Source organism: Colletotrichum chrysophilum, assembly GCF_026319265.1.
Source record: "Colletotrichum chrysophilum strain AFK26 chromosome Unknown scaffold_2, whole genome shotgun sequence".
NCBI lineage: Eukaryota > Fungi > Ascomycota > Sordariomycetes > Glomerellales > Glomerellaceae > Colletotrichum > Colletotrichum chrysophilum.
In genome coordinates, this window is record NW_026517289.1 from 69,586 (window position 1) to 88,397 (window position 18,812).

At 56.6% G+C, this 18,812-nt stretch overlaps 6 protein-coding genes across 6 annotated transcripts; 3 read left to right on the forward strand and 3 right to left on the reverse strand.

Annotated features, from left to right (window-relative positions):
• Positions 1-500: 500 nt before the first annotated feature.
• On the reverse strand, positions 501-1,911 carry COL26b_000409 (uncharacterized protein; the record flags this gene model as incomplete). The annotated part of the gene is made up of 2 exons (XM_053173378.1): positions 501-1,243; positions 1,293-1,911. 2 exons carry the CDS (start codon positions 1,909-1,911, stop codon positions 501-503), a joined length of 1,362 nt encoding a protein of 453 aa, XP_053042426.1.
• A 2,971-nt stretch (positions 1,912-4,882) lies between these two features.
• On the forward strand, positions 4,883-5,813 carry COL26b_000410 (uncharacterized protein; the record flags this gene model as incomplete). The annotated part of the gene is made up of 2 exons (XM_053173379.1): positions 4,883-5,148; positions 5,204-5,813. The coding sequence occupies 2 exons, from the start codon at positions 4,883-4,885 to the stop codon at positions 5,811-5,813; spliced, it is 876 nt and encodes a 291-aa protein (XP_053042427.1).
• Positions 5,814-6,515: 702 nt separating this feature from the next.
• On the forward strand, positions 6,516-7,369 carry COL26b_000411 (uncharacterized protein; the record flags this gene model as incomplete). The annotated part of the gene is made up of 2 exons (XM_053173380.1): positions 6,516-6,545; positions 6,608-7,369. The coding sequence occupies 2 exons, from the start codon at positions 6,516-6,518 to the stop codon at positions 7,367-7,369; spliced, it is 792 nt and encodes a 263-aa protein (XP_053042428.1).
• A 1,015-nt stretch (positions 7,370-8,384) lies between these two features.
• COL26b_000412 (uncharacterized protein) lies at positions 8,385-8,609 on the reverse strand (the record flags this gene model as incomplete). Its single annotated transcript, XM_053173381.1, has 1 exon — positions 8,385-8,609. The coding sequence occupies one exon, from the start codon at positions 8,607-8,609 to the stop codon at positions 8,385-8,387; it is 225 nt and encodes a 74-aa protein (XP_053042429.1).
• Positions 8,610-14,415: 5,806 nt separating this feature from the next.
• On the forward strand, positions 14,416-15,364 carry COL26b_000413 (uncharacterized protein; the record flags this gene model as incomplete). The annotated part of the gene is made up of 2 exons (XM_053173382.1): positions 14,416-14,625; positions 14,696-15,364. The coding sequence occupies 2 exons, from the start codon at positions 14,416-14,418 to the stop codon at positions 15,362-15,364; spliced, it is 879 nt and encodes a 292-aa protein (XP_053042430.1).
• A 469-nt stretch (positions 15,365-15,833) lies between these two features.
• On the reverse strand, positions 15,834-18,425 carry COL26b_000414 (uncharacterized protein; the record flags this gene model as incomplete). Its single annotated transcript, XM_053173383.1, has 6 exons — positions 15,834-15,982; positions 16,034-16,546; positions 16,595-16,730; positions 16,800-16,892; positions 17,115-17,538; positions 17,593-18,425. The coding sequence occupies 6 exons, from the start codon at positions 18,423-18,425 to the stop codon at positions 15,834-15,836; spliced, it is 2,148 nt and encodes a 715-aa protein (XP_053042431.1).
• Positions 18,426-18,812: the final 387 nt, after the last annotated feature.

Below are 18,812 nucleotides of genomic sequence, written 5' to 3' on the forward strand. Positions count from 1 at the left end.
GCTAAACACTCTAGCCTTATGTGTTATTTCTAGCGAAGTGGACGACAGTCTGCTGGAACCGCTACTCCGTGGTAACCATTGGCAATGAGCAACTCAATGAACCCTAAGTGGCAAAGCGGATAAGACCTAGGGACGAAGGAATGCGTCGTTCCATACATGAGTGATTCACAGCAGGTTGTGGATTAGTCTGGGGGACACAGCTCATTGCGCTTCAGCTTCGGGATGTAGAGTATTGTTCATATTCGTCTGATATTCTTTGAGGTCCTGAGACCACCTGTTTTTACTATACTCATCCTCTCTTTACGCATATCGGGCCTGTCGACGCAGTGCATACAATTATGACTTCACAGACTTCACAGAGAGACCAAGAAGCTCGGTGATTACTGTCGATTGATAGAGTTGATAATTGATTCTCTTTTCCTTCTATAAATTAAAGCCACCGCGTAACGCCCAACATGCTATTCATTCAAGCCGATTACCAGAATACATTAGGTTTAAGTCTACACCAGCAGGAGTGCGCAAGCCATGGCCATGATCAGAACCAGCCCCGACACCGCAGGCCTGCCGGGTGATGCGCCCGTGACCTTGCCGCAGCACTCACGGGTATACGTGACGTTGTTCAACTTCGCCTGGACCTGGAAAACGGAGCCAGGCGGGTCACCGTAGTTGTAGTAGTCGACGTTCAAGATCTTGGGCGGGCGACCCCAGTCTTGCGTGCACTGCGCGCCAGCCAAGCCAAGAGAACCATTTCCGGTAGCATTGTTGGTCTCGTTGAGCAGGGACACGGCAGGGACAAGGATGGAGGCGCCAAAGATGTTGTACTCGGCGTTGAGGTTGTGGTTCATGAGGTACAGGCGGTTCTTGGCGTCTTGGTCCGACAGGTTTGGCGGGCGCTGGACGGTGCACGGGAATGAGCGATCCATGGGGTCGAACGGGGTCTCCCACATTTGGGAGAACTCATCCATAAGCCAAGGATACTTCTGCTGATCGGCGACGTAGTCGAGGAACATGACGACGCGCTTGCCGCGGAGAATCATCTCACCAAGCGTCGGCCAGTCGTCGTATGCCATGGGCAGGAACGGGGCCTCGTAGGTGTATCGAGTGATTCCCGAGGCCTCGATGAACGGAACATACAACTCTGGCTTCGAGTAGTTGCCGTTGCCGAGCAGAATTGTGACGACGTCGTAAGGGTGAGAATCAACCCATTCGCGGACAGTCGTGAGCCAGTCGGTGATTGGGCCAACTGCGGTGTGTTAGATGGGCGCGATGAAGGTACAGCATCGAGAACTTACCATCGAGAATATCGCAGGATGAATGACAGAAGTGCGGCTCTGTACCGTTTGTGGGCCACTGGATCTGAGCTTGCAAGAAGCGCACTCCATCGTTCAGCTGAGTCGTGACATCGAGAGCTTGGTTGGAAGCAGAGTTGCCTGGGCGAACAAAGGGCGAGTTGTGGCAGCCGACCTCGGTGACATTGCTGTACTTCCTGTCGCAGAATTCGACATAGTTGTTGCAGGGTGTCGTGTTCGTCGCGGTGGGAGCGGTTGAAGAAGTCTCAGAGGCGTTGCCGCTGATTGTGGCCGTCATAACAGAGGAGGCGCCCGAGATGATAACAACGGACTGCCCCTCGGCGTTTGTAGTCGTCTCGGTGACATTTCCAGTAAAGGTGACGGAGCCGGTGACGGTCGTGAGCCTCTCGCCGGTGAGCGTGATTTTGGAGGTGTAGGTTTCGTAAGGTCCGGTCGGGGTTCTAGCCTGGGTTACCGGGACTGTCTTCGTTCCCGACAGGAAGGTGACATCTTTGGTATTGGTGAGAGTAAAACTGCTGGTGCTGACTGCATCTTGAGCTGTAGCTGGGGTCGCAACGAGCGAGAGCAGGCCCAGGGAGAAGGCGAGTAGACGGCCGGTCATGGTGGGCGACGCAGCCTCTCGCGAGGAATGTTTGCTGGCTTAACGACTGATGGATATGGCGATGTTGAGGTTCAGGTTCGAGATGGCTGTATGTATTCGTGCCCTGATCGCGACAGGACGCAGTGACCAGGTACCCCTCGAAAAGATTTGAGTTGGGCAGAAGACGGGAGGACAGAAGCCAAAACGGATATCGGATGAGCAGGACGACGACGTTGGGACTGACTCGGGAGGTCGATGACGATCCTGGACACCGAGCTACTTGATAGTACAAAGCAGTAGCCAGAGCGGAGCGTCTTGGAAGCAATCAAGGTAAGGAAAATAAGGCCGAGAGATTTGCTAAAACGAAACAACAAAAAGCCCGGTCGGCCATTCACGCGTGAAGATGCTGGTGCCAATGTACGTTTGGGCGGCGCAACGGTACAGTAGTTAGCAGCAACGAGAACGAGATTCAAAGGTCAAAGGTAAGAGGCGTGCCGCTGTCGACCTCCTATGACATAATATTTGTGTACTGGGCCTGGTTTCCCGGGGTGGCCCAGACATTTGGGGTGGCTAGGCGGGGGCCTGTGCTGAGCCCACCTGGGTTGTCTGCAATGCGCTGGCGCTGGCGCTGGCGTTGGCGTTGTTGCTCCTGCCCGGTGCCAACCTCAGCAGAAAAGAGAACCTAACCTAGAGACTGGACGGCGGTACCGCGAAAAGAAACAACCTTCGAGTGGCAGCAGCCCCCATCGGGCGGGCCCAGGGGCCCAAAGAGCCCCATTTCAATGGCCCACCTCACCGGAAGCTGCTGCGAGGATCGCTGGGGATTGACCTTGTCCCTGTCGCCCATCTCCGGCACTGCGCTGCATGTCCCGTATCAAGAATAGATGTATCCATAGGCACCGCGAGCATAAAACAAACAACACAGAGCGACAATCGAACGACGACGACATCGATGGAGGCAACAACGAATCTGCTAGTGCACATCTGCGGCATGTCTGCGGCGAAGGAGGGGCATCCAGGACCCGGGAAGGGGCCGCGGGCGGCGAGACGGCAGCAGGAAACAAGGGACAAACGGGTAACACCATCCCTGATTCCCTGGCGATCAACGGCACAGCTGCCGGCGCGGCGGGGTGTACGCGTGTGCAGCCTGCTACATAGTATGTACGCGATTGTGGTGGCTTCTGGAATACGCCTCTTGCCAGTTGTCGCTCAACGACTGGAAAGGCCATAACTGGGCTGAAGAGTGATGGACAGAGTAAAGTTTTAGGCTTCCATCAACCCGTCAATCCTCATTTCGTTTGTTTGAATCGAGATAAACAGTGTTGGGCAGGGGTTCAAGCTGATCACTCTTCACGGGGAATTAAATGAGTACCACTCTAGATTGGGACCGAGTCTCTGCTGGGATTCGCCCAGAAAAAATAGAGAGAAAAGCACACATGCCACACGCACAAACACGGGATGCACACGGCACGGCCAAGGCAGCGCTGCGCCGGACGGGGACCGTGGACACCGCGGCCCCCCGGCATCTCTTTGTGAGCATCATTCATCGTTGATCAATAGTGAAGCAAAGGAGCGGACACAGCCATCGTGTGCATGCCTGGTTTTGCCGCTCCCTTCCCGGATGGTATTTAGCAGCAGCATGTGCCCGATGCCGTCCAAATCGGATGGCCAGGAATTTCTGCAGGCGTTCCTTTTTCAGCTGTGAAGGGGTGGCTGTCACCATCAATCATCAGGCCGGCCAGCCGAGAGAAGTGACAAGACGGGGCTCTTTGAGGCGGTGCTAGACCAGGGGCACCGGATCTCGTTTACGCAGCATTAGACGATTCCTACTTTGTATGGCCAAGGGACCCAGAGAAGGACGAGACCGCCTCTCTCTCACACACGTCTGGCTGGAGAAGCGTGACCGTGGTGTCTTATTCATAACACATCGAGCTCCGTAATAGACGAGGCAACTGCCGCAGAAACGACCCTACGCATATGACCGAAGTGGGCTCCCGCTACGGATACCAGGTGCAGGTTACCAACCTTCCTACCCTGCTTGCCTGAAAATGCACCTCTGCTGCATGGCTGCACCACTGCCAAAACACTTTTCCCAGCCCGTGCTGTGATTTTTTCCTTTTTTTTTTTTTTTTTTTTTTTTTTTAGTCTCTTCTCTGCCGGATGGACGTTTCGTTCCAATTGTCGACTGACTTTCTTGAAAAGCTCTGGCTCTTCCTCCAGCCTGTCCATCGGACGAAAAGAAACCAGGGGCCCACTGCACCTTGCATCTGCTTCAAGCCAAGGCACGCTAGCATTAGCCTGCCGCCAAAGACACTGGTCGACTTCCTAGAGTGAGGAAGAAAAAAAAAATAGAGCGGATAGTCGTTGCTACGACGTCATTTCTCCCTGATCGATACCCTCCTTTAAGCTTCCCCAACAGCGATACGCCTGGCTGCTGCCAACTCACCTCAACACCCGACCGCCGACCCTGCCCAGCTCGCCCTGACCCTTGCCCAGCCCATCCGTATTTACCAAAAGCCAGGGATCCGTCGGTGGGCAAAGGTCTGGCCTGGCCTGGCACTGTTTAGTTTATTCTGTTTTTCCTGGTTTCGATCGACCGGTCTGTCTTGGAAGTTGATGCCCATCATCATCACCATCTTCGACTTGACGCCGCTTCTTCACTCTTCAGCCTGGTGACATACTGCAGACGCGTCGTCTTCTTCCTTCGCAGGCGAGACATTGCTGCTTGGCATTGGGTGTTGGCAGTCTCGATTCAACTCGACCCAGACACCCATTCTTTCCTCCCGTCACCCAATCCGGACTCTGGCGAGAGAAAGACCATCGGAGCCCGCGTCACCTGCACCTCCCACCGCAACCTCAGGTCACAGGTCGAGGTCCGCTGCCGGCATCTACAGATATCTGGGGAAGCACCACAGAGTAAACGCCGTTGCCCCCCGCTTCGGACGCTCGACGACTTCATTCTCATCCACCTCACCCCTCAACCACATCCCAGATGGCTAAGATCCGGAGGAACAGCGCAATCGTTTGCGCCGTTTGTTATTTCATCTCCATCATTTTCCTCATCCTTGTCATCATCGGCAACACATCCATCAAACCCGTCCTTACCGACATCTACTTCTTCAAGCTTGACGTCTCGGATATCATCCCGTTGTCGTCGGGGAACAACGCTGCGCTGTTGAACTCCATTGCTAGGAGTCTCGGCCTGCACGATTTCTACCAGGTCGGCTTGTGGAACTATTGCGAAGGTTACGATGATGAGTATGTCCGCTGCCCGCGTCTTCCCTCCCGATCAACTCACTGACATCGCACCCAGAGGCGTCACCTTCTGCTCAACGCCGCAGAGGCTCTTCTGGTTCAACCCCATAGAGATTCTCACCAACGAGCTTCTTGCTGGCGCAACCATTGCCCTCCCTAATGAGGTATCCACCATCCTCAACATCCTCCGCATCGGCCAGCAGGTCATGTTCGGCCTCTTCCTCGCCGGCATCTCCCTCGTCACCGTCCTCCTCATCGCGACGCCCCTCGTTCTGCGCACGCGCTGGTGGAGTCTTCCCATGGCCATCTTCGCCGGTCTCGCCGGTCTCTTCGTCACGGTGGCCTCCATCATTGCGACAGTCATGAGTGTGGGAGCTCGGTACGCGCTTACGCAGCAGTCCGAGCTTAACATAAGGGCTGTTCTCGGTGTGCGCATGTTCGTCTTCATGTGGATCGCCTCGGCGTTGACCGACCTTGCGTTCATCCTCCACGCCGCGATGGGATGCTGCTGCTCACCCAGAAAGGAGAGAGAGGCGGCTGCCGCGGCCGCGGGCACCACGACAAGCTCGCAAGAGAAGCAGGAGAAGACTACCACGAGCAACGGAGAGAAGCCGTCTAGGTTGCCGGCCTTTATGAGAAAGCGTAGCCCAAGGTCATCCACTTCGTAATCGCGTTGCCGGGGGTGGTTTGAGGAATGATCATGCAGCTTGTGGCAGGATGGTAATTTGCCATTCGAATGGTTACCTAAGTAATTGGATTAGAAAGCCCCCTCAGCATGGCTGCCCGCGGCGGCGAGGATTAGTGAACGCGCCGGGGCAATGGAGGACTCGAGATATCGGCATTTCCAGTCTCGGCAGTACAGACAAGCATTGAGATTGAGCAAAAGCAAAGGCGTTGGTGGTTGCGTTAGCATAGGATAGGACGGCCGTGACGATAGAATCGCGTATTAGAAGGGAGTGACGAAGAACATAGAATAGTGTAGCTTCCTGGACCCAATACCGTACTACTAGTATCCCAACTGCAAGACGGCCTGGCGGGGGTCTGAGGTTTGATGTTGAATAAGCTCTTCCGTGTCGCATCGTGGTTTAATGAACTGCAGCCCGGCGGGATGGGATATACTTAAGCTTACATGGTGGTTACGTGGGGGTCAGCGTACCCCCTATCGCACCTCGGCCTTGGCCCCTCAGACTGAGCCTCGGCTCGTCTGAGCTAGGACCCTGAAGCTCTCATCTCATCCGAAGAGCTCCCTCAGCTTCATTTACATTTCTCGCAAACCAAAACCTCCTCGTCTTCTGCACCTCGAACAGGATTCCACATCTCTCGAGAAACAATTGCACCTCGGGAACCTGCCGCTTGAAACACGTACCACCATGGACGCCGCATCGCTCTTCAACGTCAAGGTAATCAGCCAGCCAGTCCCTCACATCACCCAGCCAGACTAGACTAACAAGTTACTCCCCAGGACAAAATCGTCCTCGTAACAGGCGGGGCCAAGGGCATCGGCCTGATGATCTCGGAGGGCTTCGTCGCCAACGGCGCGACGGTGTACATCTCCTCCCGCGACGCCGCCGCCTGCACCGCGGCCGCCTCCGCCCTCTCCGCCAAGGGGCCCGGCACGGCACACGCCATCCCCGCGGACCTGCAGAAGCTCGAAGACTGCAAGGCCCTCGTCGCCTCCCTCGCCGCCGCGACGGGCGGCAAGCTCCACGTGCTGGTCAACAACTCGGGCGCCGCGTGGGGCGACTCGTTCGACACGTACCCGGACGCCGCGTGGACGAAGCTGCTCACCCTGAACCTGCAGCGCGTCTTCTCGCTCACGCAGCTCGCGGCGCCGCTGCTGGAGGCCGGCTCCAAGGAGGGCGACCCGAGCCGGATTATTAATATTGGCAGCGTCGACGGGCTGCGCGTGCCGCTGATGAGCAGCTTCGCGTACAGCGCGAGCAAGGCCGGGCTGCACCACCTGTCGCGGGCGCTGGCGCGGGAGCTGGGCCCGAGGGGGGTGACGAGCAACACGCTGGCGTGCGGGCCGTTTGAGAGCAAGATGATGAAGGCGACGCTGGACTCGATGAGGGCGACGATCGAGGAGGAGATCCCGATGCGAAGGATCGGGACGCCGCAGGACGTGGCGGGCGCGTGTCTGTTTTTGGCCTCGAGGGCGGGCGCGTTTGTGACCGGGGCGACGATTACTGTCGACGGCGGGATTGTGCTTGCTTCCAAGTTGTAGTTGGGCTCTGATAGAGTGGCACTTGAGAGGGGGTGAGAGGGACAGAGAGTATCAGATTTGACTAGAGCTGCGGACTGGCGGCGAGGAGGGGATGTAGACGCATTGAATATAAGCGGCAAAGCAGCAATATGACATTGACGGATCAAGCTTCGTGCCCGAGTTGCGTGTGCGTTTCTGTTTGGGATAGAACAACGTGGACATCGGTGAAGCGTTCTCACATGGATGGATCATCACTCTGAACAAGCCAAACGAGAACATTGAAGAAGACCAGTAGACTGGCTCGTGTTTAAAACTGTAAACATAACGTCTAGGTAGGACGAGCGTCCTCCGATGTGGTATTCATACATGAGAGCGAAGCAGTCATTCGGGTTTGGGTATGACAAAGAGCGACAGCCCCAGTCCCGGTAAGTTTACGCCATCGACGCCGTTGTAAAGAAACGTCCCAATAGATAGATATTCCCAATCCCGCAATGCAATATGCCCCTGGTTTGATCCTGTAAATAAACGCCGATATGCCGTTGATGAAAGTAGTGTTTGTTGCCGTTAGAATGAGTCGAATCGTCTATCCATTTCCCCCGGTGTCCGAGATGATTGGGAATGAGTAAAACCAATGCCCCAAGGTCCCATGAGAGAAGACTTCTAAGACCGATTAAACGTTTCGTAGCGAGAGGAGAGTAAGGTCCGGGTGAAAGGAGGGGAGAGCGGGAGAAGGGTCGAGAGGAGAGGTGAGCGTTACACACGCACAAGGGAAGACGGCGACGGGAATCTCCTGGCCTCCGAGATAACTCTTCCCTCATGTGTGCACATTTCGATGCGAGAGTGACAGCGTTGCGTCTCGCATGCCTCGGCTTCCTCCCGCAGACCGCATTGTTTCAGCGGGCCCCATCCGATAGTTTGCGAGTCCGCAGACGGTCCGAGCTGAGAGCGTGGTAGAAAGAAGGTTTGCTCGGATAATCTTCATTGCCCTTTCGTAGCCTTGCGGACGGATACGTAGGTGGCTTTTTCTTTGTCAGGTCTACGACAGACCGCAGGCCTCGAAGTCGCGCATCATGACGGCCATCTGGGCACGTTTCGCGGCCTCGGCGACAAGGGTGAAGTCGCGGAGGAAGGCCTCGGTTGACGGGGCCTGGGCGGAGGTGGCCTGAGGCGGCGGGGCCATCTGGTTGGGCGACTGATCCGTCGACAATGAGGACTGCGAAGACATGGAGTCCTGGCGAGAAGGCTGGTTGGGTGCGTTCATGGTTGCGGTGGTTGTGGGAGGTGAATTTGTTGTGTGGTTGTGGGTGGTGGTGTCTTCTTCCGAGGGCAAGATGTGAGGTGGACTGCCGAGGCGGAGGGGCGGGCAGGTCGAGAGAGGCGATGGTTGGTGGTATTATATCCCCAGATCTTCGTTTTTGGGGCTGCCGATCTTGACTGTAAAAGTGAGACCCGAGCACAGTGTACCTGAACGGGGTGATGTCAGGCGGGGATGAGAGGCTGGAGATCAGGAACCGGAGGGCGGAAGCGAGTTGAGAGACAAGGCGTCCAAGTAAGGGCAAGCAGCGTGTGAATGTCTTTTTAAGAAAAAAGGGCGTCGATGGGTATGTCTGGGATTTAACAGACGTAACGGGATAGCCGTGAATCGTGGGGATGGACGAGGTTTAAAGTGATCGTGGGACGACCCTGGTGCCAGTGACAGGCTAATTGCGGGTACTGCTGTCTTGCTTGGACAATATTGGACGCAATATTGGATTTCGGCGCGATTGCGGATAACCAACGACCCTTGCAGCGGACAGCCAACAGTCGTGTGGATAAGATAGATTGGGGTGTGCGGGTGGTGACCGACAAGGGCAAAGGGAAGCAGCTGGCAGAGAACGAGAGTGCAGCGATGGGAAGATGGTGACAAGATGACCAGATGGTTTTTTCCCCTTCGCCTTTCCGTTTGAAAGAGGGAGAAGAGCGAGACACGCAGGAGGTGGGGAGGAGATCACTGAGCCACACGCACACGCGAGCGAGGGATGTTGAGACTCTTATGTGCGGGATATCGTTCGAGCAGCGTCGTAACCTGAGCCGGATCCTGGGCTGGATAAGGCGAGTCGGTAGTCGACACGGGCTTGCGTAGGATGCGGGATGGAGGTGGGTAGTGTGGCAGCCCTTTTTCCTCGTCTTCTCTTCTTGCCTTGCTTGTTGACCGTAGGATCCAGGACCGAAAGAAGGCTGGGTGGGATGTAAGGCAGCGCGGCGGCAGCTCGTGCGGACGGGAGAGGGTGTGGATGGCAGCGATGATGTGATGGGCAGCGATGATGTGATGGGCAGCTGGATTGGGGTTGGTTCAGAATGTCCAGTTGACTTGCTTTTGTTCTAAACGAAAAGCTGCGCGTGTGGGTGTGAGTGAGTGCGGTGTGGGAGAAGATGGGTGGGAGGGATGGTTGGATGGATGGATGGGCAAAGGTAGCAATAATCTCAGGCAGAAGAGGCGGGCTGAATGGAGAGGGTGGGCGAGTCGAGGATAAAGAATCTGAGGTCTGGTTCCCATCTACCGACGCAAGACCGAGATGGCTGCGCAAAAAAGGTGGTTATTTACCATGTACTGCCCGCGGTGTACCTTTCGCACGGAGAGTAGCCGCGGTAGCAGAATCCATCTCATCTTTCCCCAGTTCTTTTTTGCAAAAAACCGAGAAAAAAAAAGAGGGACACGGCCGATACGCCTTCACGTTATTTCCCACCGTCTAATCCATGACGCTCAATGCCCTAGACCCGACCCGGCCGACTCCTGCCCGGGCTTCTGGAGCCATGGACCTCTGGAGCCGCGATAATAGGTCCGAAGATTGGTTTGTGGACTTAGAGAAGGACCCGACCCGAGCTTGGTATGTATGACGCCGCCGTCTTCGTTGTCGTCCCACCCGTAGATCTTCTGGTGCCTTTTTCTTGTTGCCTCGGGACGACGACGATTATCGATATGCATATTGCATCAGTCGAGGCCCTCAGCTGCCATGCTTGCTTGCTTTCCATGGCGCGGGGGGGTTGCTGAGGTACGACGAGGACGACGGACAGCGTCAGGCCTTGCGGTAAACGTCGCCAAAAGCAGTAATCAGGGCCCCCATGTGTCAAGTACCGGTACATTATTCCCCCATGCGAGGCGGGGGGAGGCGGTTTGCACCGCGTCTCGACTCAGGGCAGCCCTTCAGGGTCTTTGCGGATCAGCGGCTCGAGCGACCGACTCGGGAGCAAGTGAGTGCGCAATTCACGGGCAGCACACGGGGGTCGGCCAGAAGGCCGGCGAGCGTTTCGCTGTGTGGGGTAGGGCGAGGCGGCATGTCGTGGTGGACATGGGGGGCGTCGACTCCAAGTACCGGTACGTGAGCGCTTCTCTCTCTCGTCCCTCAGCCAATTCTCCGCATTGAACTTGACTGGATCGCATCAACCGTCCCTGGCGACGCGATCCTGGGAACAAGAACCAATGCACCGAAGCCTGCCTCGTTCGATTCCAGCCTAGGGCGAGGGAGGGAACAGCCAGGCGATGACATGCTCTGCCCCACCTGCAGATGCTGCTGCTGCTGCTGCTGCCGCCATCCCACGTCCATGTTTGCTGGATGCTGGTCGGTATCCCATGTCAAGACCTGTATCTGCGCGGGCAGTTCTTCCTCTTTGTGTGTCTCCGTGTCCGATCTTATCCATAGTCTAGGACAGCACGCAGTATCCTTTGCCCGAACAGACGAAGAGATGCGGTGCGCGATACCAACCGAGGCAGGCGATGGATGAGATGGCTGCAAAGCGAAACGAGGCTTTTCGATTTCGATCCGATGCGAAAGTGAGACCTCTCTGCCCTCTTGTCTGGTAGGTTGCTGGCTTTCGTCACCGCGCACCGCGCAGGCTCTAGGCCCCGGGAGGCACGGCGTGGATTCCCGTCCCAAGATTGTCTGTCTGTCGTCGGATACGGCGAGACCAGCAACGTGTAGAGTGATGACAGTGCGGCTGTTGCGTGGGTTGGTGCGGGCTGAACTCTATCTCGAACGGGATTGCGGGGGAAGTGGCGTGGATGGCCTGGATTCTTGGAAAACAGCTCGAGGAGAGGAGGCATGATCACAAGCCTCGAATCGAAGCTGCTGGATGGAGTAACAAAACCCGGGGGAGCTGCGAGAAACTCAAAATCAAGGGGGATGCGCCCCCGTTGACTCTTGTTCTTACTCGCTTTCCCAACCCCCATTTGCTTGTGATTTTGTCTTTTTCTGTCTCTCGCTGAGGCCATCGTGTACTGTTGTCGCCATACCTTGCCTCTTTGGTGTGCACCAGGCACCGCTTGCCCTTACTCAGAACCAGACGGACGATGGGCTGGACGCGCCTTCAGAGCTGTGAGTGACAGATGGCGGGAGATCCAAGGTGGTCCCAAGTCCAGGGGTGGCCGGTCGGTCGGTGGGGAACATGTGAAGAACGACCACACGACATTGACGGAATTCCCGTTTTCGACCTTGCCTTGTTTCCCCACACAGGCATTCACTGGCGCTGGGGGCGTGGCGGCCGTCGTCGACTTTGCGCGCTCGTCGCTTGTTTTCCGACTCATCAATGACATCGGCATAATCCCGTGGGTGGTGGACGCGGATGTGCCTGGTGCTTGGGCAAAAAGATGCGGAAAATGTCGGGATAGAGATTTCCCAGTCCCCAATCTTCCCATCCCACAATGCCCACACTTATCGCCGCCTCTCCATGGGCTTGGACCCGCCCGAGTCCCATGGAGAATGGAGTTTTTTTCTCCAGTCGTGCTCTTGGGCCAAGCGCGCGCAGGGCTTCCCGTTGCCTTTTCGCTCCAGGCTCGGAATACCTTCGGGATGAGAATGTCCCGGGGCGGGTAACACAGAATGATGATCAGATAGAACCACTCTCTTCTGATCTGGGGGCCAGAATCGCGCAATCTCGTGAGACAGGCGAAACAAACTGGAACAGACAGAGTAAAATTTTTGTTCTTTCTTTCTTCTGCCTTGGTGCCTTGGTTTGCTTTCAGTCACCCGTAATAGCAGTGTTGCGATTCGCATGTGCAGCGCAGCATCCGGAACTTGTTGCTCCAGCATCCAGCCGAACCGAGATGCGTAACCTCGTTTGGAAGCCGTCCAGATGCGTCTCGGATGGGAAGCATCACCACCGCTCGTTAGGAAGGTTCTTCCCAGACCAATCCTTGAAGACATGCAGCGCTGGTCCGCTACTTCTTGGTAGACCGCAAGCGTTGGTGTTGGTAATAATGCAACTGCGGTCTCTGTTGATGGCCTCAGAGATTCACTAGCTCGCCCTCGCCTGGTCGACTAGGTACGCACACGGGGGGAAGGTCGGGCGTCGAAAGATATGCCCAAGCTTGCCGTGGCCAGAAAAGCATGGCAAGTGTGTGTGTGTGGATGGTGTCTTGCCCTTCCTGCCTGGGCGCATGCACTTGCATCTTGTGCACGAGTCGCGGCAGGCTGGTGTCGTTCCCCGTCTGCAGCTGTTCATGACTGTCTGTCATCACGCTGTCAGCCGTCCCGTCAACCCAAAAGCTTGGCCTTCTCAAGCGGCACTCGAGTACGTGTGTGTGATGCGGCACTGCCCAAGTGGCCAGGCGGTGTCCCTGCGGGTATGTTTGATCCAGCAACTCAAAAAGAGAGTTGGCAGGAATCGAACGAGGGAGGCCAACTATCCGTACGGCTTTGCAATTGAGCGAGGAATTTGCCCGAGATCACCGAGGGGCACCTTGCTCACAGGAACATCGAAATTGAACTCGACCCGCCAGTCCACAGTCCGCCTGGAATTTCTCAATTGGCCGCGATTAATCCGGAGCCACCTCACCGACGGGGGGCTGCTCCAGGAGTCCAGTCGCCAGCCTCCAGGGTCCAAACCAACGGGGACTTCACCGAGCCGGGGTTGGGTTCTTCGGGCGGACGGCGAGCGTTTGATTCACCTCGGCCGGCTCCATCCTGTTGTCGTCTTTCTGCTCGATATTTCCGCCGTCGCCTGCACGGATACCTGGAGTCCTGGACGGATACCGACCCATCTGGCTACCTGCCCAGGCGGTCGATGGGACCAGCAGCGCTGTCGCACAACCTCTGCGTCCGTCCCCGATCATTGCAGGAGAAGCGTCATGGAAGCTAGACACGAGAGGTGTACGATATTGCCAGAGTGATAGAACTGTAACGGTAGCTCAGGGCGAGAAGCAAATCCAGGGTCCATTTACAACGCCGCAAACCCGCTGCTAAGGTAGCAAGACATGCAGTCGTCTGCAGGTGCAAGCAAGCCTTCCAAGCAGCACAACAGCTTAACCAGACCACTCCACGAACGGGAATCCCTTTCCAACCGGGGGTGCATGATACCAGCCCAGATCGCTTCATCAAGAAATCTTAGTCCTTTGCATTGCACCAGCGCCAGTCAAGCAAACTCGTGCCACACTAGCAGTCCAGGCTATCAAGCGGCTCCCGTCTCGCACCACCCGACCCCTCAAATGCGCCGAGAAAGAAGGAAACTCAGATATCCTCTTATCTCGCATGGGGACGCGATAAATTACTCCGGGCGGCAGATGGGCGGTGAAGTAAAGAAGCGCAACGCGATAATCTGCAATTCTCTCACTGCTGCTGCTGCATGGTCGTTTCCGTTCCGAGACTCCACCGACCGACGGACGCCCCGGCCCTGCCAGCAGCAAATGCAAGTGAATCCGTAGCCTACGCAGTAAGGTACGCACTAAGGAACCCAGGTTGGCAACGTAGCTCCGACCAACCAACGAGCTTCCTCCGTCTCGCTCCTCTCTCCCACGGACCAACAAGGAGACAACACCACGCCGGGGGCAAGAAAAAAAAAAAAAAGGATAGCACGCGAGACGCGGCCAGCACGAGAATCGATACGAAACCCGAGGACCCCTCCTTCGACGCTACGTACCTTACAGCGTATCCTGACAATCTCATCTCCATCCTGGGGCAGCTCCGTCGTCCGGACCAGAGCTCCGCTTCCCTCATCGCGGCGCGCGCGTGCCCTCACCCCTCCTTCTCGGCCTCGCACACAACCCCTCCTCGCCGCCACCCCTCCGCCGACCTCCCCGGCGCGACACCGCAGCCATGCCGGAACACCCTCCGAGGAACTTGTTCGACGTCCCCGCCCCAATCGCCGCCCTCTTCCGCCGCTTCCCGCTCGTCACACTGCCCCCGAATGACCTCCCCATCCGCTCCCCTCCCCGCGGCGACATCCCGATCCTCTATGTCTTCACCACGGACGACGATGCCCCGAGGGGCCGACCGAGCTTCAACCCCTCGTGTCTAAAGTGGCAGGTCAGTCCGAATCATCGCCTCTATCCCCTCCGAGGTCACTCCCAGCTAACCCGCGCCTCTCTCCATCCAGACCTTCCTCAAGATAGCAGGCGTACACTTCCGCACCTGCCCCTCCACAAACCACGCCTCCCCCTCCGGCGCCCTCCCCTACCTCCAACCCTCGATACCCTCGCGCCCCATCAGCGCCGGCTCCAGACTCGAGACCTGGGCCCTCTCCCAGAACCCCTCCTCAAAACAACCGCCCCCGCCTCCAGCAAGCCGCCTCCAAGCCTACGAAGCCCTCCTCGACACCCGCGTCCGCACCGCCTGGCTCCACGCCCTCTACCTCTCCCCAGCCAACGCGCCCCTCCTCTCCCGCCTCTACATCGACCCGGCCTCCACCAACGCCATCGTCCGCCTCACGCTGCGGCACCAGACCACCTCCGCCGCCGAGGCCCTCGTCCTGAGGACGACGCGGACCGCCGTGGTCGACCCGTCGCGGATATACGCCGACGCGCGCGACGCGTTCGAGGCGCTGGCCACCTTACTCGACGAGAGCGGCAGCGGCGGCACGGGATGGTTCTTTGGCGCTGAGGAGCCGACGTTGTTCGACGCCTCCGTCTTTGCGTATACTCATCTGTTGCTGGACGAGCAGTTCGGCTGGGTCGACCGCAAGCTAGTGGAGCTGGTGAAGGAGTTCCCTGCTCTCGCGAAGCATCGGAAGAGGTTGCTAAAGATGTGCTTCCCCGAAGAAATGTAAAGAGAAGAAGATTAGGAGGGAAAGCTTGTATTATATCTAGAGCCCCCAAAAGGGTGTGTAGATTACATGACTGAAACGATACCAGCATGTCATGACATGATAGAATCAAACTCACGAGCAGGCGTCATCATGCGGGTCACTCCAGCGCTGGCAGAATGGGCAAGACGTATGAACAGTAGTAGCATGTCCATTTGTGCGGCGGCGACATACGCCCCAACTGAAGACCTATGTAAACTACCCATCCGTCGCATCAGCCAATGCAAGAATCCTCAAGAGCCGACTGTAAAAGTCACCACCCCCCACCAAGACGAAGCCTGACGCCAATAATATGAGTATAAGAAAAGTAGTGGAGTGGCAGAAGGCACGGCATTCTAAAAAGTGCACAAGAATAATGGAATACCATCTATGATGTCCCGGTAAGCCTAGAAGCCCGCTGTTTGCTGGTTGGCTAGTCACAGAGTTGCCTCCCCTAGTAGGGAGACTTTGGGATATCTTCGATGACGTCCTGTAACGATACGAAGGCGCCTGGTCCGCCGTTTTCTCGCAAGTCGTCCAGCAGAACGCTCGTTTGAGCGTAGACCTTTTCGAGAGCAGCCCGAGATGACTTGCCCAATGACACTACGTAACGCGTTAGTTGAAGTACGAGGCGGCGGGATCATGGATGCTCACAAAGAATCGCAGAGTTGAGTTCCTCTGCTACTGCTATGCGTCCTTTCCTGTCAAGGAGATGGGCAACATCCTTCTCCAACAAGGGGTTGCTATATGCGAGCAACGAGTAGATGTCTTGCAAGTGTTTCGATACCTCTCGTCGCGGGTCATTCTTGAACTCCGCCTGGAGAGTCTGGCCGTACTGCAAGGTGGCCAGCTCCAGTTCGTCGATGCCGAGAGGCGCGCCGCCCTCAGAATCCTCGGTGTCCATCTGGTCCCACGCGCCATTCTCGGCGCCGTTGGCATCGAGGTCCATTGCTGAAGCACTAAGGTCAACGCCGCCGGAGTGCCCATTGCTTTTCTTACCCTCCGCAGCCGCCCTCAGCTCTGCGCCGGATCGGACCATTTCGATGAACTTGCGACAACGTAATTTGAAGTAGACCGGCTCGTTGTCTTTGAGAACCTGGGGATACGAAGCGTTGGTGTACTTAAGTGCCCTGTCGATGTCGCCCTCCAGCACAGCTCTTCGGATGCCTGCGTTTTGTTAGTCTGACTAAAACAAGACCATCCCAACCAACTTACGTTGCCGCTTGTTAGCATGCTCATCGTCTTTGACATTAATCCCCTCGATGGGAGCATTCGGGTCGAGACTCAGCGCCTTTTTCTCGGCGTTGATCTCCTCTGCAAATGCTCTCGCCGTTTCGACATAACCGTCATGCTGTAAGAATTGAAGTACCTGTCTCTGTGTAAGCCGTCACCCCGTAGAGCTGGCCATACAGGAACCTACCAGGGCTTGGATCAGCTCCGTCTCATTCATTGACGGCGCGAGACTCAATGTGCTCGTCTCAGCGATCTCATTTTGGACGCGGGCTTTTTCCGCCTAAAGAGTCGAAAGGTTAGCAAATGACATTACAAACGGTTTATAAGTACAACTCGTGCATCCTTTGCAAATCGACAAACATGTATTAAAGTATGCTCTCCAACGAAGGGGCTCAACGACAAGCGCATAACAGACACTGCAGGCATGCAAGACATGCAGCAAAACGCTACGCTTGACTCTGGAAGTCCAGTTGTATGACACAACAAAATCGAAGGAACTTACAGTCATCATTCCCACAATGTCAAAAACAAAGGGGCTTCGGCCAAAGTTGACTCGCACGTGCTCCCCTGACTTCTTCAGCCCAACTGTGGGGTAGAGGTTATTTCCTTTTCCGATTTCGCGGAACGCCGTGCCTAGTAACACCATGTCAGTCGAATTCAACTTCGGGGACTGGACTTTGCCAAGAGACAAGATGCCCGTACCAAGTATATGTCCGTTCTTTGTGAAAAAGGCACAGCCCGTGCGGAAGTTGATACCGCATCCGATCACGTCCGACGCGGTGAATGGCGGACCGTAGGCTTTGCCGCCGTTCTGCCCGGCGTAGCAGTGACCGTCGTCGCTGTGGTAGCCCCAAGAGTCTGGTTCCCAACCCGGAGGCCGCGACAGCGCTACCGTCTTCGCCGAGAACCCGATACCGATCGTCATACTGTAGGCGGTCGTCAGTTACCTGTGAATGTTCACCATCGTTTGCGTCACCTACTCGTCTCGCTTTCCTGACAGAATCTGAACCTCAAAATAGTAGATACCGCATTGTGGTGGCATATGATAGTCGGCCCGTATACTGTAGGCCTCGTGGTCGCGTTCTGTTTGTCCTCGCGGCCCGATATACCTGACCTCCAACCCGTCTGACAGAATGTCCAAAGCTCCATACTTGTCGTCTCGGTTCCACCTCGTTGGCAGCGGGGTAAACGACTCGTCCTCCTCAAACGCGGGGGGCTTCTCGATCACGTCATAGTTCACGCCGCGATGTGAAGCCGGCTTGCCGTGAAGACTGACGCTGCTGGCGCTCGCGGTCAGGTTTCCAGCACCCTGCACCTGGGCCGCCTGAGAATCTTTCTGCGCTTGCAACTTCGCCCAGTGCGCATCCTCCAGCCTCTGGACGTACGTTGAACCAGCCAGGTATGAGGGGACAAAAAACCCACTCCCATTTCCATTTGCGACACCTGATGAATCACCTGCCGGGGCCGACATGAACATATCAAAGACCCTCGAGAAGGAAGGAGCTTGCTGACCCCGCGAATACCGCCCGGACGCCCCGTTGAGGCTGGCGCCGTTCCTGTCCTCATCCATATCGCCGCCCCTGCTCGGATCGTAGCTGCTCGCGGGGGCTTCGAAGGTGATATCGTCAGAGGAGTTTAGAATCTGAGAGATGACCGAGGTCCGTCCTGGATGGGAGAGGTAAGGTGGGTTAAGGGTGGGGGGTGCTCCAGAGGCGACTGAGGCGTAGGAGAAGCGTCGTGGGAGGAGATCAGAGCTGCTGATAGGCGTGTTGGAATCGGTATAATGCGAAGAACCATGGAACGGGTTCGTCATGGTGGAGGGGTCGGGGATCGTGGGGGAAGGCGGCGGCGGCGAGCTCGGCGCACCTGTCACGTTCTAGGAGCTTCGCAAAGCCCCGAGAAGCCGCAACCCGAGCTTCACGGAATAACTAGGCAGGTGTGTCGAGCCTGTGGGGGATGGGTCTGTTCGAATGGGCGGTATGAGATGAGCCAGGCAGTCGGGCAGGTCTGGTAAAACGGGAGCTCGTCGGAGCGTCGAACCAGCAATCGGGTTCGGAATGGCGTGCTGGGACGGATACAGATCGGTTCGCACTATTACGATGTTGGTGTGTTTGAGGGTGGCCACGGAAGCAGCCTCGACAGAATCAAAGTATATTTGGCTCTACCAAAAGATCTGGAAGTGCACGGCAGAGGGTGCACT